Source organism: Fundulus heteroclitus, chromosome 22, assembly GCF_011125445.2.
Source record: "Fundulus heteroclitus isolate FHET01 chromosome 22, MU-UCD_Fhet_4.1, whole genome shotgun sequence".
In the NCBI taxonomy this organism is placed as follows: domain Eukaryota; kingdom Metazoa; phylum Chordata; class Actinopteri; order Cyprinodontiformes; family Fundulidae; genus Fundulus; species Fundulus heteroclitus.
This window is the reverse complement of record NC_046382.1, coordinates 16,918,030-16,943,020: the sequence shown is the minus strand read 5'-3', so window position 1 is coordinate 16,943,020 and position 24,991 is coordinate 16,918,030. Positions and strand designations below refer to the sequence as shown.

Genomic DNA, 24,991 nt, shown 5'->3' with positions numbered 1-24,991 from the left:
TCAGGACCAAAGGCAGTATGTGTGTGTAGGAGGGAGCAGTCTAAGGCTACGGTCACACTGCAGCCTGAAGAGACCCAATTCCGATTTTTTTGCCCACATGCGACCTGTGTCTGATCTTTTCATGACAGTCTGAACGACACAGATTGGATTTTTTCAAATCCGACCTGTGTCTGTACGGCCAGGTCGCATTTATCCGACCTACACGTCATTGATACTTGACAAACGTCACTAACGGTGGACCTGGCTATGCCAAAGAGGCTGGCTAAATAAAAAAAAAGAGGTTGGATATTGTGCAGTAACAAACACCTGTTGCAAGTCCATACAGCCCCACGGCAACGCATTTACTCGCCGCTATGGCCACCAAAGATGTGTGTTTTTAAGTGAGAGCGCTAAAGAGATCCGTTCAGACGCACATAAAGGTTGCCTTTGTCATTCGAAAATTATGAATGAAGTCCGTCCATTTCCTGCTATGACAATTACAATAATGTTATCTATAGCATTTATTTATGAATATCTTGATTCTGATGTAAATATAGAATAATCTGCTAATAGCAGTAGTTTCCAATTTCTTGTTGTAGACGTTAGACATTTCAATCTGTCCTTTTAGAAAGTAAAATAAGCACATCAAGCTGATAGTAGCTGGTTTAGTCTGGCTGTCTGCTCCTAACCTGCAGTCGGCTGTTTTAAAGACGCACCGCCCGCAGCTCGTCAACAGAGGCTTTGCCACGCTATGATATACCCCAATATAGCTGAATTCATGTTTTTTGTAAGCAAGCAAAAATTGTAGGCCCAAAAAATGATATCTTGATATCTTTATGCTGAATGCCGATATACAATATTTATCGCAATACGTTTTTCTTTCCGTAAAGCAATTATAAAAAAAGCATCTCTGAATCAAAGCTTTATCCAAAATGGCAAAAACGGCAACAACAACAAAAAAATAGCTGTAGATAAATATGAAAGTATAGTCTCATCTTACATCCCTTTTTTTTTTATATATATTTTTGAAATCTTGATATATTGCCCAGCCCTTAGTATAGGAACCTTCTTTCAGCCATTTTGTTTCCAGGGAGAACCTGTGCTGGACGTACCAGCAGTGCACGGGTCGTGTCAGCAATTTCGCTAGAATCTCATTAAATATTGACTTTTCTGAACCGTGTCATAGATAATTTTCTGGTTTTAGAGCCGTAGCCTTTTGATACCTATGTATGCTTTGATATTGTTAATCAGGCTGTGGCTGCCACCACATTTTTGAGAGTCACAATAAAAGTATGAATATCTTTGTTAAAGTGGTACATTTATCAACCTTTTAGGATTGTTGCTTATTCTTTAAAACTAAAAATATGTGTCAGAATTCAAGAATTTTCATATATACTGTTGATATGGAGACTGTTGATGACACACGGCACCATAACATATTCTCACATTGCTTTTTTTTTTACTATAACTAGGCACAGCAGCACTGTAGATATTAGAGAGAAACTTCTTGGATGGCATGAATTTTATTAAACCGTTCCTGAAGCTGGTTTTACAAAAGCAACTAATTCAAGGTGCTTTTTCGTTTGTCTCTCATTTTAAAGGTGGGATTCTACAACAGTGTGGCAATTCCATGCTACACCACACTTTCAGAGCTTTTTCCTCCATCCGGTCCACTCCTGAAAGCCTGCAAGTAAGTACTTTTTTCATGAGCTACTTGTGATGGAATAAACTATGTTTAAGAGTAAAAGAATTTCAAAAAGCAGTCATTAAATTGTTCTTCTGTGAGAGACCAGATCCATCAGATTAGATTTTAGCCTCAGAGGAGTATGAGTAAAAAAGCACATTCTAAACACTCTAAATATGCCAGCTGCTTTATCTTAGCATGATGCCTTAGAAAGGTTTTAAAGCTCGCGTGCACAAAAGAAAAGCTGTCTGTCTGCAGCAGTTGCAGTCTTCCAGTGCAGTAAGCGTGTAAAGAATGTGCCGTATTTACGGCTGTTGTCACTGCTTTTCAAACAGGGTCGTGTTGCACCTTTGCTCGCACCTTCTGCTGCTGTTTTAGGATGTGTCCTTGATCTACGGGGAATGCAAACAAATCAAACAGCGTAATGTTTACGCCCCGGCTGTACGTCTGGGTGGGCAGCGGGCCTAGACCCCACGCAGCCCCGCAGCTCATGGTGGGACCACTAGTTGGCATGATTAACAAATGCTAAGGGTGCTAGCATTATTTGCAAAAGTTCAAGATAGTTTTTGGCTCGTTTTTTTTTTTCCATTACTGGTTAATAAAACCCAAAACGTTCATGATCATGCTTCTGTAATAGGTAACCGTTTGAGTTCCTGCCATCATTTGGCAATCCTTTGCCTTTGCTAACCCTTCTATACACGTGCGAAAGCTAATCTTCCCACAAAAAAGAGTTTTGAGGCCATTTCATCGGTTTCTTCAGCTCTTCTATCTACCATAGATCTGAACTGTTGTGTATATCTATTAAATATTTTTCACAATTTGTCCCATTAACCCCAAACTTTAATGTATTTTATGTGAAACACCCATGTAAAATGCATAATCGTGAAGCGGATGGAAAATTGGGATTTGTTTTATGCATGTAGAGACTGAAATCATTCTTTGCAAAACAACTGAAGCTCAGTTAGTTAAACATTAATCATCAAGTTTCCAACAGAATCTCAGTTTGATCTTAGGTCTTTGACTGGGCCATTCTAACATGAATATACTTTGATTGAAACTATTTCATTGTAGCTCTGGCTGTATGTCTTCTTGCTGGAAGGCAAGCCCCGCCCACCCTTGCTACATTTATTTATTTATTTATTTAAGTTATTTATTTTTTTGCTGTTTTTCTTTTTTGCTACCTCAAACACATTTTCCTTGGTCTACTCAACTTTGCGTTGACTGTATTGTCGGTGTTGAACATAACGATGCCTTGATGCTGCCACCAGGTTTTATGGTGGAGATCAGGATGATGTTCTCAGTCAGTTTATTTGTTTGTTTGTTTCTCTGTTTCTTTCTTTGTTTCTGCCCCTCGCATGTTTTACTTATTGGCCAGAAAGTTGAATCTTGATTTCGATTTGTGAATTGCACATTTTATAGATATTTATATTTGTATATTTCTCCACACTTTCATGTTGGACCTGTTCTGCTGTGTTCCTTGGTCTTCATGGTGCTGTTTGTTCACAATTTGTTTTCCAACAAAGCTCTGAAGCCTTCACAGAACAGCTGCCTTCACACTGAGCATAACTTCGATGCTCTTCACTAAGGGGCAGTTGCTTGCTCTGGATTTTACTTTAGGGTATCAGAATAAACAGGGCTGAAAGCAAATGCCTGCCACACTTTTCAGATTTGTATTTATAAAGAAATTCCTAAAAATACATTATTTTTAATTTCTGCATTCAATAATGTGTTGCTTTGTGTTGGTATATCTAATAAAAAAATCCAAAATGAAAAACACTGAAGTTTGTATTTGCAATTTGACAGACTGTCTGATAGTTTTAGGGGTGTGAATAGTTGTCTAAAGCAGGTTAAAACGTGTTAAGTCTGACTCCGATCTTGTCACTTTTTGTTTCCAGGGAGAACCTGAATCATTGGGAGCAGATAGCACGGGGCGAGGAGGAGGACATTCTGCCCAGCCGGCCCTGTGATCCAGGCCCTGTCAAGGTGGACAACTGACTACCAAAGGGGTCTCCGACCCAACAAAGAAATACACAAACTGAATCCTGCCACGGACCTGGACATTTCACGAGGGGGAGTGGGCTAGAGGGCGAGGCAGGGAACAACCACATCCTGCGTCAGCAGGAGTTCGAAGCGCTTAAAGCGGCTTGACTTTGTAAAACACACAGTTACCTCATCGGGTGACGGAGGTGTCCACACTGACGGTTTCACCGATCCCAGAGACTGACAGACATCCGTCAGGGAGGGATTTCAGCCCATCACCCTGCGTCTTCTCAGCTGGGGAAATTTTTATCGATAGAACGGCCTTGAGTGATTTCCCGTATTTTATTTCAAGTTTTTATTATTGTTATTTTAATTATTTTGGCTATCCCTTGTCATTGTCCTTAATTTGAACTGATCCTGTTCTGGTCTTGCATTTGAAGAGGCCTTACTCCAGACCTTCAACGGGCTAGGAGATGTGAATTTTCCTTTTCAGTTCAGGCTCTTTTGAGATGGTACTGTTTGCCTTCTATGTTGAGTTTATTGCACGCGCACTACTTCAGAAAGTGATTCCCAGAGACCGAAGGAATGTGTAGAGCAGATGTCTGGTGTAGCGACACCCTTTTGAGAAGGCGGACATTTGAATGTGTTTGCAATTGCTTTTTTTTCTTCTTCTTTTTTTCCTTTTTTTTTTTTTTAGCAGATATCCTTTGCAGTACTTGAATAAACACAGCCTACTCTATGTGGAGATTGCAGAAATCCCCTAGAAACATTGATGAACTGTGATGTTGGTGAGCAGTCATGAGAGAGTCACATTGTTTAAAGTGTGAGGTGGTCCCTGCAGCTCCTCACCCCTGAGCATTTAGGAACCAGCTGCACCAACATCCTTCTGATCACCAGGGTCCAAACCCTGCTCGTTTATTTTAAGCCAAGACTGCATAATCCATAATTTGTACTCGCGTCTCCCTCTCCTATACCGTTTCATATATTACACTTGTGTGCAAAGTAATAGCAGCTTGTTCAAAAACAGCGAGCAAAGCTCAGAATCCCCCCTTTTTTTTCTCTATACATGCAAATGCATCGTGAAACATGGCTTGTTCAATTCTAAATCAAAAGATACAGGAAAAAAAATCGCTCAATTTGGTATTGTACGGAAAATGAAAAAAAAAAAAATGATTATGCTGTTCAAAACAGGTGACAGCGTCTCCATTTTTCCTTTTTCAAGCTTTCCTGTGAATCACTGAGCTGATATTTAGCTGCTTCTGAGGGAGCTGTTAACAGGTCCTCTGCGAAAACCCAGTTTCTCCTCAGAAACGGCCCCTTGTTTTCTGTCAAACAGATTCTAACCTAAGTAGAAGTTGTTCATTTGAATATAGCAAACGCTGTAGAGTTAAATGTAGGTGTTTGATATGCCTGCTAGAGAAATCAAGCATAATTTGGCACAACTAAGACCGTAAGACGGCACCAAAGTGATATCAATAATCGCAGAGTGTGCATCAACCTGCATCAGTGGGACACATATGCCACTATAAATATTCCTCACTCCCCAGACTCTGAAATAACACCCTTTGGTTTGATCGGTCCATAAAATGCTCCACCATTTCTCTTCCGGGTAGTCAGTGTGTCCTTTGACAAACTAAACTCTCCTGCAGGTTCCGTTTTCTCCCAACCATAGGGCTCTGCAGGGGCGTCCTGCTGAAGGAATTGGCTTCAAAAGCCATCTCTTAACTGTAGACCTCTTTGATCACCCTGCAGCTGATCATTTGGCTTGATCACGAGTCTTTGCTGTTTTGACTCTGATCCATTGGAACGGTGGTCTTCCATTGTGCGCCACGTCTTTCTGGTTGTGGTTTCCGTTTTTGAAACATTTGGCTGAGCGATCCATGGTTTTCTATACCCTCTCCGGTCGATTTTTGAATCCAATGAAGCTGTTTTTTTTCTGAACAAGTTTTAGAACGAGTGATTTTACACCGATTTTTAGAGGAGGAACGCACAATAACCAGCATGTCCAACAGTTTCTGCCTTCGTCCTTGAATAAGAGCCTCCAGGTTCTTGACCTGTTCACAGAAGGACTGATCTCACGTCTTTACACTGGTATCATTATGAAGCAATTATCAGACAGCATGCATGCCACGACTGTGTGGTCTGTTGGTCTTCTGTTACTCTATTACACCTACTAGTAAATTATTTGCCATGGAGAAATATAATTTCTAGCACAAACAGGGAGAAGTCTGTTTAAGCGATAATGGACTGCTGTTATTTTGAACACAACTGTATTTCACCCCACCAAGCACATAAAACAATTGTTCTACTCATTAAGCGGACATGCAGGAATGACACCGAACAATCATGAGCGCCATTAAAAGCTTCCTATGATATCACCAAGGTGAAATCACGTCTCTGGGAACTTTTGCCACTGTGTGACACACCGGCTGTAGAAGGAAATAACTCATTTTCCTACATCAAACTAGAGGATACGTTTGGACTCTTTTTAATAAGTTTCCAAGATCTTCCAAGAGACAAACTGTTTTGTCCTCATCCATCTTCCCGGACTGAAGTTTCTGCTCAACTCTTTGATTTTGCTTCTTCTTTTTTTTTTCTCCATTTGTTTTTTTTCCGTTGTTGTTGTTGTTGTCCGGCTGGTACTGCGCCTAACCCCCCTCTGTTGTGAATGTATCATCCTGATGAATGTTTTCGTTGGTTGCAGATTCTGGGTGGCGCTGCTGCGTGGGTTTGTGTGCACCATCAGTTTCCTCCATGTGCTCTGTCTTACCTTTCAGAGTTGCTTCCGGTAAGCTTTAACCAAAAGCAACAATTAGCATGCACCTTACCTGAAATTTAATATATATATATATATATATATATATATATATATATATATATATATATATATATATATATATACTTTGCATTTGTTGAGATAGGTGAGTAGTATTTGCAACCTAGGGAGAGATGTTTGCTCTGATGGTGCTAAACTGAACGGCAGTCGTGCACTGTCCTACTAGGCGTGTGTGTGCGTGTGTGTGTGTATATGTGTGAGGAAATGTTTTGCGCATTTTACTTGTAAAGTGAGGACTCTGATGTAAAGTGAGGACTTTTTCTTTGGTCCTTACTTTTATCTGAGCTAGTGGTTAGGTTTAGGAATGCGGTGTCAGTTAGGTTTAGGTTAGGCCATAGAAAGGGTTGAATATCAAGGTCCTCACTTTGTATTTAAAACAAGGATGCATGTGTATATGTGTGTGCGTGTGGAAACGCCTTCCTCCTTTAAACCCCCCCCCCCCCCAACCCCACCAGACAACATTGTAAAGTCACTGCACTGTCCCTCCTCTTTTTCAGCACCAGTTATATCCCATTGTCTGCACTATGTTCAGCTTATGATCTTTATCATCATCATTATTATTATTATTACTATTGTTATTTTCTTAGAGTTAAATTTAAATTAACTTATATTTTTTATACAAAGAAGAATAATGTTTGCCTTTTTCTTTTGTTTTGTACAAAGTAAACATTAAGATAAATTAAACAGTCTAGACATGTTACTGTTGCCCAGAATAACTGAGGAATGTCTCAACTGTAAATGTAAGAGCCGTAGCCCAAATGACTTTTAATAAATACGTCTTTGAAAAAGAATCACGTCTCTGCGCCAGATCATTCTTTACTTTATCTTCTCACGGCATATTTTACTTTAATGACTGAGCTGTAGATCAGAACAATTTGGAAGTTGGTCCTGTTTTTGTATTTTCTGTTATTAGATCCATTTGTCTACATTTTGATGTTTTAAATGATGCTGTACATTCTTTTGAAGAAGTCCATCATGCTTTTTTTTAATGTATAATCTTTTTTAGTGCTGTTTATGACATGCCCAATCAATCCATCACCTGAAAATGGAAAGAAAGCATGGAATAAATGCAAACCTACAAAAGCCTGGCTTTCCAGCCAAGCTAAACAGGTCAGGCAAGGTGAGCATTAATCAGAGAAGAAGCCTAAAGGCCCGTGGGGACTCGGGAGGAGCCGTAGAGGTCAACAGCTCAGGTGGGTGAATCTGTCGGCACAGCTCTTAGTTTTTGTTACGCCACAGATATGTGGTCTGTGAAAGAGGGGTAAAAGAAAGCTATTGTTAAATGGACGCCACAAGTAGTCTTGTTTGCAGTTTTGCGGCAAGCCATGTTGGGAGAAAGCAAGCATGTAGAAGAAGGAACTCTGGTCAGACCAAATTAAAATTAAAAACTGAACATGGCCATTAAGATACCATCCACACTCTGAGACATGGTGGTGGCTGCATTATGCTGTGGGAATGTTTTTCTTCAGCCACGACGGGGAAGCTGGTCAGAGCTGATGGGGGAACTGGATGCACAAAAGGCTAGAGCATCTTCACTTTCCAGCAGGCCAGCTTTCTTAAACATAGACCCAGCGCTACAGCGGAATGGATTAGATCAAGAGCATCCAAAGTGCGGCCTGGGGGCCACTTTTGGCCCCTGGACTGATTATTTATTTAAGAAAAAGAGACTTTTTATCTTTAATTTGGGCAAATATTGTTACAAGTTCAAATTTTCTTAATTGATAAGTGTTCGTCTTTTAATTACCGCGCTTTGCATTCTCTTTCATTTCACAGTAAGTAGGGCCACAGGTATCCATCGACTTTTACTCAAGTACAAACTTTGGTGCGACAAAAGCTTTAGAAAGATTTGCTAAATACTGCAAGCATTTTCAAACTGAAACCCAAATCCTGTTCTCATTGCTGATAATAGACAAAGTTTTCCTTTTTTTTAATCCAGCCCAAATAAATTTTAAAAAGTCAAATGTGAAAAACTCTTTTCAAGTTTTGGATCTGCAATGATTTGCATATCCCTTTCCTATGGAACACCTGACTAATTTGTTTAATTAAAATGATGCATAGTCATATTTTATGGAGCGATAAGCAAAAAGTTTTTTTTTATTATTATTGTTATGTTTATTGACCCTCAAGTACGTTTGACTAGACAATTATGGCCCGAGTGACATAACATTTAGACAGCCCCTTTTTTGGATCAAAGTATGTTCATGTGTTGGAATGGCCCTGTCAAAGTCCAGACATTAATCCAACTGAGAATCTGTGGTAAAGCTTCAGTCTAATGTGATAAAGAGTTGCTGGTAAAGACATTCCAAAAAAAAGGCAGCACTTTTTTTTATTTGTAAATAATTAAAAAAAAAAAACATGTATTGCTTCCCCCCACTTTACAAATATACATTACTTAGTGTTGGTCTATCGTAAAAAAAAATAATAATAATAATAAAGGAATAAATAAATTGTGGTTTCTGGCTGTAAGATCTCAAAATATGAAAATGCTCAGGGGTTAAAGCAGCGATCTGAAACTCAAATCTTCGTGCATAGGTCGGTGTCCTGCAACTTTTAGACATGTCCCTGTGTGACCCTGCACCCCTGCATCAAATGGCTGAACTGCCTCACTGGCATGCAGTCCAGCGCTACACAGCTCTGCTAATGAGCCAATACTTGAGAGCGGCGTTTTGAAGCAGACGCATCTAAAAGCTGCAGGACATCTGCCCTCCTGGACTTGAGTTTTAACCGCTAGTTTATAGTCTTTCAAGACGCTGCAACTCTCCCTGACATGCAGGAGTGGTCTGTCAACAAACAAAAGTGAAACTATGTCCCCCTCTCTGCTGCACATCTTACTGCGTATCTGACATTTAGATTTTGATTTTGGTTGCACGTACAATCCGAGAGGCCGTGTTTTTTATGCAGCCCATTTCTGGTCGTATCTTCCTGTAGTTCCTGTTGTTCACTTTAACAACCAAATTAGCTAGTTTCATCATTAGTCTTAATGCTTTCTTAAATAACACGATTAACAGGAAGTCCTGAAGGTCAATTTATACTTAACCTGATCAACTGTAAGGCAAAACGGGTTTCTTACGTCAGTATTAGACTTAATCTAATGTGTTTTTCCCCCATTTTGCTTTAAATAAAACCTTATACCCCTGTATAAGTACTCTGTGAGGTCAACTTAGTTATTAATGAAGCCACTACCTTCCCCTTCTTATTCCTGGATTTTAAACTCTTCTCTATCGTTTTATCTATTTGCCTTTATTTGCTTTAATTGTTTAAATTCTTTGAGTGAGAGAAACGTTTTTTTTTATATAAGTATCTGTATGTCCTGCACATATTGTGAATTGGCAAATAAGAGAATAAAGAGAGAAATACGTCATCTGTGATGGAAATTAGGCATTTTATATGTTTTTTTTTTCCAGCAATGAATTTTCCATCCCCCCAGTAAAATGGAGCAGATCTTAAATATACTTTTTAATAGTTTATTTAACTTACTAAATGATGCGAGATGATATAAGGATGCAGAGAAGATGCTAACTCACGGCGTGTGATTCACTGCACTAGAGCAGAACATGTCGCTCCGTCTCTTCATGTTCAGCTTTTTGCCATCTGCTTTCCTATTCTGGTCACTCCAGGCCCTGAGGCCTTTTTTCTTTCTCCTCCTCCCTCCCCTTTTCCCCACTTTATGCGAGCTACAAGACTTAACCCACAAAAACACACTGATTGTAAATAACCGAATTAAGAAGGCATTTTAATGAATGCATTTAAGAGATTTTTTTTATAGTAATCCAATTTCCCCAGTAAGCAAAGTTTACACAATTTGTCTGGTAATTATTGAGTTTTAACAGTTTTCAAGGAAATGCAACGCAACAGAAAAAAACAAGGACAAACAGGGGACGTTTGCTGAAGTTCACTTCACGGCTTCTATGTTTAGGAGATTGTAGAGAGCACATCTGGTGTTCTGGTGGTCAGACAGCTCACTGCTGCTGGCTCGTGACTAAACTAATAACACTCAGACACAGTTAAAATGATTACACCTGGGATTTTAGCTGGTAAACAGCTTTGATCTATCCATTTCTCAAATCCATGCAGTTAACCATAACACAATATGTCAACGACGCCTGATTGGGAATGATGGCTGAGTGTTTGGATGTTATTTAACCGGGATAAAGTAATTTCCTACTAAACTACTGCAAGTGAAGTATACGTCTCAGTTGCTCTTATATCCCCAGTAGAGGAATGTTCTAATCAATGTTTCTTTCTACACCTAGATCCAATTTTAATGTTTGATTTTTTATTATTATTATTATTAATAATGTGATTGATTGATCGATTCCATCCTCTACAGCAGTTGGCATCCAGGGAATGTGTGTATGCTTTCGGGATTTTTTTTTTTTTTTTATCATTCTGGCATTTAACAAATAGAAATGTTTTCAATAACTGATCTAAATCAGTAGTCTGATTTAATGTCGACACACACAAAAATAAAACAAAAAAACATCTCAATATTTAGAAAGCTTATCTAAACTTCTAATTGACTGTATTTGTAAAGATAATGCGTAAGATCAACCCCTAAATGGTGGAGTGTCTTTGCCTGGAGTTAGCGTTTGATTTGTGGCCTTCAACTCGGTAGTCAAATGAGTGAATCAACATTTACCCAATAGAAGAATGAGAGATCATAGGCCAACATCAGCTGATAATATTTTGGGTCGTTGCAACTTTTTACATTCTTATTTAATTTGTCCTCTGCATTCAACCCATCCCATAGGGAGCAGGAGTATTCTGGGGCTAAGGGTCTGACTCAGGGACCCAGAGTCTATTCAAACTTTGCAGCTTGCTCTGTTGCCACTGGGCCTCCACTGAGGATAATACAACCGTCTCGTTAATGTTATTAACAAACTCCTAACACTTTGTGCAATGTAATAAACTAAAGCAAATACATTTTTGCTTTTATTTATCTGCTTACTTTAAATCAGACGATCAATTTAGATTGGTTTGAGTTGGCTGGTGGGTTGACACACAGACGTGGGGGAGTAAGGTAATGGCAGGTTCAAAGATGTTTCGGTCCACTTTAAAAGGATCTTAAATTCTAAAATAGGATTCGTCCACCTTAGTTTGTGATGGACATAGTTTGGATGTAGCCATGCAGGGAGTATAAATACAGGTATGTTATGTTTTTGTATCTTTTTGGTGAGGGGAGTCACCGTTGTCCGCTGTGAACGCTACTGAAAAGTCTCCCCGTTACGACGATTATCGTGACAGTGAACGCAACGCGAGCATGACGTACTTTGGTAGCCTTGGCAACCCTTGTATCAAACGCAGCTGCTGGCGTTGAAGCTGAAGTTTTTGGGGTTTCGGTGGAGATTTCTTCAAGAAGATACAGCTAGCAAAAGGTTAATTTGTACAATTTACAATTTTATATTTTATTTTTACCCGCTTTCGTTGAGCCCTTTAGGGGAAAAACACAGGTTTTATACATGTTTGTTGTTCTATTCTATTCAATTGTTTTTGTTTAATAGTTAAGCATGTTGGGATTCTTATTCGAGCAACGTCTTACACTGTAAGACGTTAATATACTAATTTGCAAGGCTGTAAAACAGTTGTTTCTGGGGGTTTTTTGTGTCACTCTTATAAATATTCAAAACAAAATTAAATCAGACAAAGATAGAAGAAGATCAAATGCTGATCTCATTTTGATTTACTAAAAGAAAATATAGGCTGGGTTCAACCCAAAATCTATGTTGTTAAATCATGAAATAATTGTAATTAACTACATTTATTAATTTATTTAGTAATAGTTGAATTATATTTCACTAGAAAAGCACATGCCTGTTTACCTATACGACTAAAAGATCTCAAAACCTTTTATTCTCATCATGACCTGATCTAAAAATAAATAAATCACAAATGGATGAGAAAAGGGGAGATTCACATCTCTTAATCCGGAAAGGTTTTTAAAAGTCATTGACAGTTTAAAACACAAACTTGTTGCAATGAAAGCAGGCACAACTATTACTCGTTTCAGGGCCATTTTGGTTTGGACAGTTTTGGAACCTGAAGAAATGAAAACATCCATTTGAAAAATACATTTTGGATTTTTTCTGATTGTCTTTGTCTGATATTAAAATGCGTTTGATGATTTGAAACATTAAAAAAATTTGTGACCAAAAAAAAAAAAAAAAAGCATCAACAAAAGAGATTTGTAAGGTGGCTACTGTCCTTGTTGTTGCAGATAGATATTGTTATATAGAAATCAATTAAGTTGATGCTTATTTAACTTGATTCATCAGAACTGTGCATTGTGAAGGCAATTTTTTTGTGTGGATTTAATTTTGAGTTAGAAAAAAACGGCATCTAAAGGGTTTCAGCTGAATGTATCTCTGCTTGTCTGATATTTAGAAACTTTAATGCTCTTGAGGTATATTTTCACTTTAAACCAGCTTTTGCAATGTGTTCACCCCCACAGCCATGTCCGGCAGCCGTAAACAAAAACAGTCGCGTTACGGGAGCTACGTCTGCAGTCTGCTTCTTGCTGCTAAGCCTGGTCACAAAGAAGATCCCGTCGCTTTCCCTTCGGGTCATCTAGGGTCCCTCAGCATGGACCAGACTCCCACCCCCAAAGAGGCCAAGCCGAGTCTCTGCACTGCCTCTCAGAGAAAAGACGAAGGTCTAAACAAAAGACAGGCACGGCCGCTGGGCCGTGTGAGGACAAAACAGAACACCTCCGGCGCTGCTTTGGAAGAGTCTGAGGTCTTGAGGTCAAAACAAGATCAGGCCAAACATTATTCATCGCATGGAGGCACAAGAAGGGACACATCTCCCACTGAGGCAGCTTCTTCCTCCTCAAACGCTTTGCCACAACCGCTAAAAGATGCTTCTAAGAAAGAATCTGACTCTTCATCTGCGCAAGCGACTCTGCAATTATCCCTGAACGATTCTAAACATGCGACTCCGGACGTCGGAGGCCAGCCGGAGGTGAAGCCGAGGTTGGGCGACGGAGTTACAGCCAAGCAAGACGTCACCGAGGGAGCCAAAGTTGCTGAAGTGTGCGAGAGGAAACTCCAAAAGGTGAAAACAGTCACCCAAAGTATGACATTAGGAAACTGGGCGCAGGCACATGTTTTACTTGCTAATGCGTGGTGTGTGTGTGTGTGTGTGTTGCTGTCTTACTCAGGAGTTGAAGAAGTTGTCAGCACTGAGCTGGCCCAGCAGAGACCGCCTTGCGGTGTTCAGTGACGTCTTTGATGATGTATGTGAAGGCTCGCCAGTATTTGGACGCATCCTGAGGGAAATCAAGGTTTTTTTTCCATTTCCTCTGTACCCACTTGCACATTTTTAGCTTGCGCCGTCAGATGTATCCGAGCCAAGAGAGAGCGAGATTCCCCCCGGTGTAGCGAGCGCAAGTAGAGCAACCGCCGGAACCTGGTCTTCATGCGTCAGGGAGCAGGACTTCTGAGGGCAGGCCGCTCAGCCACTGCTCATTCGCATGGAAACGTACCATTTCATGGACGTTTTCTTTTTCCACATGAGAGCCTTGCTCGACTCTGACAGCAAGACAGCTCTGCATGTATGCAGCTCTGCACTTTGCTGTTTCTGTTGGAACAGAAGGGATTGTTTCGTACAGATCTGCTGTCAGGAAGACAGCCAGGCTGATGTTGTACGTTCGGCTCTTGATGACGCGAATGATGCAGCAGCGTAAGGCACCAGATTGACGGCAAAAGAAGAAGACAAGAGCCGGATCAAAACGTTTAAATTTACTGTGGACTTTCTTTAATTCAGCCAGAGTCAAAATATAAATACAAGATCAAGTAGAAATGCACTCAGAAGCTAATATTTGGATAAATGTTGTTGTTTTTTTTGACAAGTTAGACAATGTATTCTTTTACAAGCAGCCATCTTTCTTCTGGACATTTCACCACTCTTAGCAGAAATTGATGGTTTTCTGGCAGAGACTCCGTTTTCAGACATCGCCCGTCTATTATAAATGGTTATTGAGGTTATGCGTACTTCATCCACTCCTAAACCAGTAGTGGTGTTCCGATATCGGTATCAGTATCGGGCCCAATAACCAGCGTCAAGTACTCACACTTGTACTTGTAAAAGCAACCCGATACTCTGAACCGATACCAATTTTCCCCATGGGCTGGCCTACGCTGCAAGTCAAAGACCAGATACGACTCTATACCAGGTAGTAGTGCTTTACACCAAGAGGTCATTTGCTGACCGTCCAAAAGAAGATTGATAAATCAAGCTCTAACCAAATTCATCGCCCTTGATGGTCAGTCATTTTCAGTGGTCAATGATATTGTTAAGTTATTTGTGATCTAGAAGTACTAATTTCTTAAATACTCAGTATCGGTAATTGGAACCGGCAAGTATCTAAACTGTACTCGGTCTGGAAAAAACTGGTTTCGGGGAAACCCTTATAAACCAGTTCAGACATTAGTTTGAATCATTGCCGTCTTGGGACCTCCTATTGTGTCCAAGTTTGAACTTTTTAAACTTCTTGCTGTTTATTTGAGGCGAAGTTGATGAATTAAGGAGTATTCTGTCTTCATTACACAAAATATTCAGCAGAATGCACCACTGTCAGTAAAACAGACCTTCCTCATGATGCTACCACCTCCCAGCTTGACAGAATGTAGCGTTATTAGTCTTAAAAGCCTTACCTTTACTCATTCAAACACAGTTACTTCCCTTTGGTCATAATGCTTCTTCTGTGTCTCCTCTGACTATAATATATGTTTTCTTTCTTCCAGACTGAGTATGATTTATACATTACTCACTTGATGGACTCCCATTCCTCACAAGATCATGTGGTAAATATAAAATGGTGTAAATAGCAAGAGCACTAATCTAAAATACTGATAGTGGTTTTGAAAACACGGTGCGTCAGAAAACTAATGCAGCACATTACCCTGGACACATTGCTCCAATAGGAAGATATTGTGGTGGCAGCGTTATGATATGTGAAGGAATTTGCTAAGCAAGTTAGCTGAAGCTGCAGAAAACCTTAAACTTCAGCTACGAGTATTTCAAGGGGGGCGGTCGGTACCCGATTTTAAAGAATCCGGTGCCAGTGTAACGTAATTCAGTCCAGGTGTGACCTGTCTATAGATTGGGTTTTTGACCATTGTCTCAAGGCACGCTGGCGGTTCTGCTTCGAGTAAAGATTTAATCAATTTTAATTGGTGTTTGAAAGGTGCAGAACGATCCAGCTCAGGTTCTGCCAGTCTAGGTATTCTAGATTATGAGTTAGAGAGGGTGAAATGGAATCAGGATCACATAAAATCACCACACTTTAGCTTCTAGTGCCAGCCGTGGTGTGCAGCAACCCTTCTGCCGATGCTTCCACTCTGCATGTCTCACTGGGGGGCTGTTTCCTTTTGAGAGGGCATGCAAATAAACCACAGAAAACCTGTCCTGGGCGCTGAGCCAGATTGGCCACATCATAAACCACCGCCACTTCCAGCAGAGCATCCATCCTGAACAAACATCACGGGATGCAAAAAATAGTTTTGATCGGAATGTATTAGTGTGGCCCTTGTCCTAAACAAAGTTTATACCTGAATCCTACTGAGAGTCTGTTGTAGGCCTTTGAAGTCGATGTCCAAAACGTTATTCACTAGCTAGACACACCAGGTGGAGGCATTTTTAAAACCCTTACTGGTTTAACTGCAGCGACTCTGGGTCTACAAAGCATTGACCAGGGCTGACTGAATAAAAATACACCACAGAGGATCCATAACAGTTTTCTTCAATTTCACTGTTTTTAACAGCATATTTTTGTTAAAACAAAGATCTTTATGAAACACACTGAACTTTGAGGTTTCAATGTGACAAAATGTGCAACAGCTGAATGTGTCTGAACAGTTGTTGTTTTTTTTATTGCCTTTTTTTCATTGACGTGTCTGTTGTGGTTGCAGGCTTCGGTCAAAGATACCGGTGAGATCACAAGAAGTGACAAAGAAGTGGAGGAGGCAGGAAACGAGGTTCGCAGCCTAGAGGAAAAGGCCCAAAGAGCTCTGGAGGAGAATGAACGGTTTATTTCCCAACAGAAAACCTAAAAAATTATCTCTCTATAAAGGTTTTTGGTACCTTAATGTTGCTTGTTCTTTTTTTTTTTTTTCCCTCAGAGTCCAAGATGAGCTAAAGAACCTTCCAGCCGTAACACACCAAGAGCACAGCGGCATGAAGAGTAAGTCTCGTAGCAACGTTTTGCATGCGTCACCGTCGGTAAACCACATGTAAACATTCGCTGTAATGTATAACCTCCCGCAGAGCAAGCAGGAAGTGCACATTCTGACTTGCCGGTGGTTTTCCCACCGCCAAATCTCTCCGTCCACTTTATTGTGCCGACGCACATATAAAGGGAGTTTTGTAGTATCACTAAGAAAGCACGGCATTCATGCCACCTGTAGCGGTGAACGCATTCAAGCACAGACCCGTCATTGTTTCCCTGTTTTGCATTGACGCACGTCGCCCTCCTTCTGCGCGCCGGCAGACACATCCCTGTCCAGAAAGGAGGACGGCGGGACAGCCGTGGACGGCGCCGACGTCCTCCAGCTCAGGACGCTTCAGGTGCTGGACGGGCCGGAGGAGGAGGGCCGTAAAACGCCGGCGTCCGCCGTCGCAGCTGCTGCCACGGAAAGACATCTCAAAGATGTAAAGGTCCCAAAAGATAAATCTACCCTGTCCTTTTCCATGACCTTATGATCAGCACAGCTCAACACTCTGTGTATTTCCAGGCAGAAACAATAAAACTAATAGCTTCAAATGAGCGTCTGAGGACCGTTAATAAGGCACGACTCGTCTCCTGCCATAAATGTAAGCATTGTTTGATATAGAAGCGCGGGGTCACTGTGTGACATGCGGCCTTTATTTCAAGGAGCTACAGAAGAGCATCAGTTTGGTGTTGGACAGAGAGAAGCCAGGAGGAGCCATCACACGGTAACTGGTATATTACTCGGATGGGTCACATTGCTGGTTTGTTGCCTCTCTTCACCGACGCGCCTTTCCTTGTGTTTCCCCCCAGGATGCTGTGGAGCGCAATACACAAAGATCTCCAAGCAGACGGCGAATACCTCGAGTCATAAATGAAATCAAGGTTGCAAGCATGGAACGTCTGGCAGTGTGTGCAGGATGAAAATGGAGTTGTATCTTATACTGAAAGCGAAAGAAATATAAAAATATATATATTTTGAACTGGAAACTATTTGTTGTTTGTCTTCCACTTCACAACTAGACGCTTCTCTGTGCTGGCGGTACGTCATGAAAAATCCAGATAAAGTACGTTAAAATCTGTGGTAGAATGTGGAAATGGTCTCATGGAAGGAATACAGCGCTGTTTTTATGAATGAATACAGCGCCTCTATTACTGCGACTCTGTATTATGGTGTATCACAGACAACCGTGCCTCGCAGAATGCAGCTGATCGGCTTTTAACTGCTTGTTTTATCCTGTTTTATCCGCATTGCACTGGTTACCTGTTCAGTTTAGGGTTCATTTTAAGAGTCTTTTGTTTTTAAATCTCTGCGACAGACTGGCGACCTGTCCAGGGTGTAGCCCGCCTCTCGCACGTTGAACATTGGAGATAGACACCAGCACCCCTCATGACCCCATGAGGGATAAGTAAGTCAGAAAATGGATGGATGGATGGATTTCTTTAAATCTTTGAACGGTCTGGCCTCCTGCTACTTCTCTGAGCTTCTGCTGGTGCATTGCCCTTCCCGCTCACACCGGTCAGAGGACCAGCTTCTCCTGAACGTGCCGAGGACGTGGTGGAGGGGGCGCAGCTTTTTCTGCGGCAGCTCCAAGGCTTTGGAACCTGCTGCCGTTACACATCAGACCGGCCTCTTCATTGTCCATTTTAAAATCTGCTCTGAAAACCCACCTTTTCTCATTAGCTTTTCACGTTTCATGACAGAGCTCACCTTATTCACTTTCAAGTGTTTCATACTATGTTTTACTCAAGTTACTAATATTCTTACTTGTTTTATATTGTATTTTACTCTAGTTGATTGTAACTTATTTTTATGAGTTTATCAGGTATGCTGTTCATTTTTGTTCAGCACTTTGGTCAGCTGTGCTGTTTTTAAAGTGCTTATAAATAAAGTTTTTGCTCTTTTTTTTGTCATACTTAGATGTTTCAGATCTTCAAACTAATTTTAATATCAGATAAAGATAACCAGAGTGCATACATGAATTGGCTCTGAAATGTAGACCTACCTGGCCGTATGTGAAAAAGTAACCCCTCCCTATAAAAATAATACCTGCTTGTTTCACACTTAGCAGCAACAGCTGCCATCAAGTGTTTACAATGACTGGCAATGATTTTCTTACACCGCTGTGGTCGAGTTTTAGCCCACTCTTCTTTGCAGAACTGTTTTAATTCAGCCTGTCCAGAGGATTTTCAGACACAAACGGCCTGTTTAAGGTCATGCTACAGCGTCTCAATTGTATTCAAGTCCGGGACTTTGACTAGGCCACTCCACAACCATGCTCTAGCCGTTCAGAGGTGTACTTGCTGTTGTGCTTCAGGTTATTGTTCCTGATGCATGACCCTAGCTGCTTGTGCCTAAGGTCGTTAACCAGGATTTTCCTTCAGGATTTTCTGGAAGAAAGGCAAAAGTCCTGGTTCCATCAATTACAGCAAGTTCCCCAGGTCCTGAAGCAGCAGAGCAGCCCCACACCATCACACTTCCACCAACACAATGTTTGAGCTTGTTTTTCTGAAATGCTTTATGCCAGGAGGAACAAGACACACGTCTTCCAAAAAGCTGGGAAGGTTCTCCACTGTTCTATGTTTTCTGCATGTTTTCTGGATAATGGCTCTCACTGTGGTTCACTGGAAACCTAAAGCTTTAGAAATGGCTTTAGTGGCATTAACTTTCCTATCCTTTCTTAATTTATCCTTAATTCGTGGCATGATTTGTTTGTCAGGTTATTTCTTTATTCTACAGACTTTAATGGGGAGAGGGCAACTACTTTTTCACATAGGGTCTGATTGGTTCGGACATTTTTCCCCCTTAATGAAACAAATTGGGTTATCTTTGTCTAAATTTTTAAAGTTGTTCATAAAATTAAAATTAACAAGTTTATACAAAAAAGATTTTAAAATTCTTGTAGAAAGTAAAAGTAAAGATTCTTGTGAAAGTAATGTGTTTCAAATTACTTTAAATACAGTACACACTAACGTGATTCTTAGCTCCTAGTTAAGAAACAAATTACATGATTAATAGATAGAAGAATATAGATGAAATTTATTTTAAATTCAATAGTAAAAAAAAATCTGGACTTTAACAGCTTTTTAATGAGTCAGGCATTCAGACGTTGAGTAAATATCTCAGTTTCCATGTTGCTGTATTAGCCAAGACCCTTTAGCAGTGGTGTTACCAACAAATATAACACTATATGACATTATAACAACATATAGAAAACAGAGAAAACTAAATATTTGGAGGTATTTTCTGTATCTGGTAGGAGAAAAAAGTTAGATTTTTCACAAACACAAGAGGGCAGCAGTGTAACATGACAAAATGTCCCATACTGGACAAATCTACCTGTCTGCACAAAAGCAAAACTCTCTCATGACAAAGCCACTGATCCCTTTTTACCATTTCCCCCTTTCTTTCTTTCCTTCTTTTTTTCTTTCTTTTTTATTCTTCTTTTTTGTTTGTAGATTTTAGCGTTGATTCACTCTTGTTTTTTCTATTATGACCCTTCAGTAGCTACTCTCGAAAAATGCTCCTAAATAGATAAAAGCAGCAAACTTCCTGTTCTCTCTTCCGGTGTGTTCAAGCATTGCTGACAATGAGAGCATTGGCTGAATCCAAGCAGCCTTTCTGTGCGCTGACATGCTCGGACCTTCACCCCTGATATGACACAGTGCCTTGCTGTCGACAAGAACCTAATCAGAGGTCAAAGTCTGTCCTCAGGCTAACGGAGTCAGTGAGAACTAACCTTTGTGCTGTCCCTCACTGTCCTGAGCTCTTATTTCTTTTGCAGCCTGCCTGAAGACACCTCACTTGTTGGAGAACTACCTATGCTTGGATTGTAGCCAGCCGAAACAACATGTTGCTCCGGTCATCGGCCCTGCTCCTCCTCTGTGCGTCCATGGGCATGTGTGCCACTTTGAGCCACTATCAGACTGAAGCCAATGAGGAGGGGGACGCCGCTCAAGCTGCTCCACTAGATTCTGCTTTTAGGGGCAAAATATTACCGGTGGATAATCAGGGAGCTGACCTAACAGAAGTGGAGGTCCAAGTCAAAGAGCCAGGCAGGGACAGTGGCAAGCCCGATGGAGACGCCATGGAAGCTCTTGCAGAGAAAGCTGTCACACAGGAGCAACCTCCCTCTGAGGAGGAGGCCAATGAGATTAGGGCAGTCCAGAACAACAAGGCCTCGAACAATGCCCTGGCACAAGAAGATGCAAGCAGCTGGAGCCTCAACTCCATTAGAGACAGTTTCCAGACGGTGCACGGGTACTTTGACTCGCTGGTGGAGCTGGTCGGCGGACACAACGGTGTCTGTCAGTACCGTTGCAGATACGGTAAGGACAGCTCTTTTCACAGCGCGTTTACTTCATATTCGTGTGAGTCTCCTCAGAGGTATCAGCGATGCTTTTCACTGAACCCAACAGATATGTCGCAAATGCGCATCAGATTCAACCGCTGGCTAAAACCTGCTGTTGTTATAGTTTATTTTGCTCACACGTATTAAACAAGGTTTGTCCGTGCGGAGATTTGAATTTAAAAGCATTTGTTGAAGGGCATGGGTGATTTCTGTTATGCCATCGGTGTAGATGCTGTCCAGACCTATCATCGGACATTTACTGTAGATCTGAGACTTGATTTGTTATTTGTTAGATTTGTTAGAGAACCAGCGTTCTCTAACAAATCTCTGAGGCCTTCGTGGAACATCTTTAAGTAGTTATGTGAGATCAGTTCAGTGCAGACAGTGCAGATGTTCTTAAACAGATGTTGCATGACATCTGACTGTTCTGTAGCAAACCTCTGAGGCCTTCCCAGAACAGCTGTGTTCATACTCAGAGGTTAGATTACCCAAATCTGGACTCTATCACTAATCAGATGACCTCTCATGGATGTAGGTCAGATTTTATTTTGGGATATCAGAATGAAGGGGGACTTCATGCAAATGGCCGTCATACTTTTTTACACTTTTAATTGTAAATAACTTCGATGATCATCTACCCTTTTTTACTTTCACTTGATCAACTGTGGTTTGGTGGGTAGAGTAGTCGTCTTGTAATGGGAAGGTTGTGTGGTTGAGTCCAGCTGTAACATGGTGTGTCCCTGGGCAAGGCATTTAACCCCAATCTGTGTATCATGTTTCTGTGTGTTAGTTAGGGTGTATGTGGTTATATAGTGTAGAGGGCTTTGAGTGGTCAGTATGACTAGAAAAGCGGTGTATAAATCCACTTAAAAATTACTATTCTGTTGCATAAAATCCCCAAAAAATGCTTCAAAGTCTGAGGTTTGATGTACTGGTAGCTAAAGGCGTTTTAAGTTCAAGGGTTTAATGGAACCTTCCTGCTCCCACAGGGGAACTCCCACTTCCTCGGCCTGGCTACAAGCATCAAGAACCCAATGGCTGCAGCTCCTCTCTGGTGGGAATCCAGGTGAATGCTGCTGTAAGGTGGCCTGCCCACAGCACCAACAGCCCAAAACGTTATGCAACCACAACAATACCTTGTGCATTGGTGAACCATGCTGACATGTATTTCTCTCTCTTGCCAGTTTGACATGGGGATCCCTGCCATGACACAGTGCTGTAACCAGCTGGACATGTGCTACGAAACCTGTGGCGTGGACAAGTACGATTGTGATGCCAGGTTTCGCTCGTGCCTCCATAGCATCTGCTCTGACCTGAAGAAGAGCCTTGGGTTTGTGTCCAAAGTACAAGGTGAGGATCTTGTGAAAGCATTGCTTTTGTTTATTAAAGTAGCTATAAAGAATTGAATGTGTACAGGAAGACTGACCAGAATCATTTATGTGTTTTCCTTCTATCAGCTTGTGAATCAATGGCAGACGCCCTCTACAACACAGTGTGGACTCTGGGATGCAGGCCTTACATGAACAGCCAGAGGGCATCGTGTGTCTGCGAGGGAGAGGAGAGGGATGAACTGTGACACAGAGTACTGTGGTCAACCCCTCTGTACACACTCATGGACATTTCCACATAATACAATAAGAGAGGACACTTTTCATTAGAGTTCATCATATCTGAAGTTGGGTTTGGTTGAAAGGCTTTAAGCAGTCAATAATTTGGTGTGTTCATTAAGCAGAAATCCAGATTAGTAGTTTCTAAAGCCTGAAGCTAATGGCTAGCTCGAAAACAGCCGAGAGCAAGGCAGAGTCCCACACCCACCGTCTTAAAACAACCTCAGTATTTAAAATGTTATATTTGAGATTTTAAACAGGATAGTTGAGTTTTATTTAAGTAAAGGCTAGCAGAGTTATCATTTATTGTTACTGTTCCCGTTGTGGAATGCTGTCAATAGATCCTGTGCTGTGGAATGCTAAAAGCTAGCTAATTGGGTATCATTATTATAGCTTATTTTTCTAAGCAATTTAAACTTCAACTGTTTAAATCCCTGAGACACAAGACTGTATTAGAAGACGCCAACTGTCCACACTTTCACAAGAGGCCACAGTTAAATTTATCACTGTTTTCTATTTATCACTAAGTTAAGTGAGACTTCCTGTTTGCGGTAAAGCGTATAATGTCACTTCCTGTTGTCAAGGTGTGAAATGTGGTATGTTGTGCCAGACTATCTCGCTTTTATCTTTAATCTCTTTGCTGTAACATCTGTTTCTAACACATAAGCACTTTTAAAACATTATCTGGTGCTGCACATCACGTTTGGAAACTCCTCGTGTTTCACACGGTTTGCTTTTCTCGGCATGGTAAGAGGGCTGTAATGACACCCGGTTACGCCGATCGGAGGTCACTAAAGTTGGTGTTGCTTCGGTGTGGAAGTTTGCTAAAACAATGTCAGACTCCATAATGTTCTCTGGTCCCCTGCCTGATCTGACCAGTGACGACATGTTTAGCCACATGTCATCATTCAACCGCTGGTTGTCTAGGTGGCGTCCTGAAAATGATGTGGGCTACATTGATAACTGGTGAACTTTCTGGGGAAATCTTGGTCTGATCTGGAGAGACGGCATCCATCCCACTTTGGATGGTGCAGCTCTTCTTTCTGGGAATCTGGCCGGATTTATTAGTTCTCCTAAATGCTGACAACCCAGGGTCCAGACCAGGAAGCAGAGCCGTAGTTTAACACACCTCTCTGCAGCTTCTGTACTGTTACCTACCAATTACCCTATTGAGACGGTGTCTTACCCACGGCCAAAACTGAGCAGATAAAAAACTGATCTAAAAGGAACAAATCATAAAAATCTAATAAAATTCAATATGGGTCACCTTGAAACAAAAAATTTAATGTCGTCTATTAAATATAAGGTATCTCCCTCCAAATACTTTGTTAGTTAATGAATTGATTTCTGATAATCAGATTGATTTATTTTGTCTCACAGAAACCTGGCTGCAAGAGGACTACGTTAGTATAAATGAGTCAACTCCCTCCAATTATTCAAATTTCCACATTCCCAGATCTGTGGGAAGAGGAGGAGGAGTGGCAACCATCTTTCAGTCTGATTTATTAATTAGTCCCAGGCCAATTAATAACTACAGTTCTTTTGAACAATTAACCCTCAGTTTCCCTCATCCAAACTGCAAAGCAATAAAACCTCTTCTGTTTGTTGTTTTGTATCGTCCAGCAGGCCCTTACACTCAGTTTTTGGATCAGTTGTCAGACTTCTTATCTGAATTAGTGATAGGTTATTATAGTGTGGGATTTTAACATTCATGTTGACACAGAATGTGATAACCTTAGGCGTAGCCTTTAAAACTATCCTAGATTTAATTGGTTTTGCTCAAAATGTTCATAACCCGACCCACTCTTGGCTTCATACTTTAGACCTTGTGCTGACATATGGCATTGATTGTGAAGAATTAACAGTATTTCCTCACAACCCTGTCCTATCTGATCATTTTTAATAACATTTTAGTTTAATCTAACTGAGTTCTCCACCCCCAAAGAGGGTTCCATTATAGTAGATCTTTATCGGATAATGCTGTAACAAACATTAAAGAATCTGTCCCCCTGTTAATATCTTCAGTATTGCAGAAATGCCCTCCAAATGGCAGCAATGTTGTTTCTTCCCATTCACAAAGAAATGTCTTTGTTAACGGTGTGATTTCCTCATTGCGTTCTGCATTAGACAATGTAGCTCCCTTAAAAAAGAAGGTGATTATTCACAGGAAGCTGGCTCCCTGGTTTAATTCAGAGCTGCGTTCCTTGAAACACAATGTTGGGAAATTGGAGAGAAAATGGCGCTCTATACACCAAGAGGAATCCTACCTAATCTAGAAAGACAGTCTACTGTTGTATAAAAAGACCCTTCACAGAGTTACACAGCATATCTTTCATCATTAATTGAGGA

General features: G+C 40.9%; 3 protein-coding genes across 12 annotated transcripts in view; all 3 read left to right on the top strand.

Moving 5' to 3' along the window:
- The window catches only part of pde10a (phosphodiesterase 10A), a 108,234-nt gene extending 100,964 nt beyond the window's left edge, over nucleotides 1-7,270 (top strand). For all 5 annotated transcript variants that reach the window (XM_036126246.1, XM_036126247.1, XM_036126245.1 and 2 more), the window contains 2 exons: nucleotides 1,581-1,669; nucleotides 3,559-7,270. In XM_036126246.1, the coding sequence (XP_035982139.1) occupies nucleotides 1,581-1,669; nucleotides 3,559-3,658 (189 nt within the window). In that variant the 3' untranslated portion in view covers nucleotides 3,659-7,270. The remainder of the gene's footprint in view (nucleotides 1-1,580; nucleotides 1,670-3,558) is intronic.
- Nucleotides 7,271-11,760: 4,490 nt separating this feature from the next.
- LOC105923322 (uncharacterized protein C6orf118) lies at nucleotides 11,761-18,072 on the top strand. 5 transcript variants are annotated; one of them, XM_036126849.1, is made up of 10 exons: nucleotides 11,761-11,854; nucleotides 12,928-13,529; nucleotides 13,636-13,758; nucleotides 15,221-15,280; nucleotides 16,388-16,503; nucleotides 16,598-16,659; nucleotides 16,966-17,132; nucleotides 17,210-17,263; nucleotides 17,350-17,411; nucleotides 17,497-18,071. In XM_036126849.1, exons 2-10 carry the CDS (start codon nucleotides 12,930-12,932, stop codon nucleotides 17,555-17,557), a joined length of 1,305 nt encoding a protein of 434 aa, XP_035982742.1. In that variant the 5' UTR covers nucleotides 11,761-11,854; nucleotides 12,928-12,929; the 3' UTR covers nucleotides 17,558-18,071. The 5 variants fall into 5 exon arrangements, with proteins under 5 accessions (XP_035982742.1, XP_021170338.2, XP_035982745.1 ...); XM_021314663.2 differs by having other exon boundaries at nucleotides 16,966-17,126; nucleotides 17,497-18,070; XM_036126852.1 differs by lacking the exon at nucleotides 17,350-17,411 and having other exon boundaries at nucleotides 17,210-17,288; nucleotides 17,497-18,072.
- Nucleotides 18,073-20,156: 2,084 nt separating this feature from the next.
- On the top strand, nucleotides 20,157-23,349 carry pla2g12b (phospholipase A2, group XIIB). Of its 2 annotated transcripts, none has more exons than XM_012859230.3 (4): nucleotides 20,157-21,012; nucleotides 22,025-22,113; nucleotides 22,220-22,385; nucleotides 22,493-23,349. In XM_012859230.3, exons 1-4 carry the CDS (start codon nucleotides 20,535-20,537, stop codon nucleotides 22,609-22,611), a joined length of 852 nt encoding a protein of 283 aa, XP_012714684.2. In that variant the 5' UTR covers nucleotides 20,157-20,534; the 3' UTR covers nucleotides 22,612-23,349. The 2 variants fall into 2 exon arrangements, with proteins under 2 accessions (XP_012714684.2, XP_012714685.2); XM_012859231.3 differs by having other exon boundaries at nucleotides 20,158-21,012; nucleotides 22,025-22,101; nucleotides 22,493-23,348.
- The last annotated feature ends 1,642 nt before the right edge of the window (nucleotides 23,350-24,991 follow it).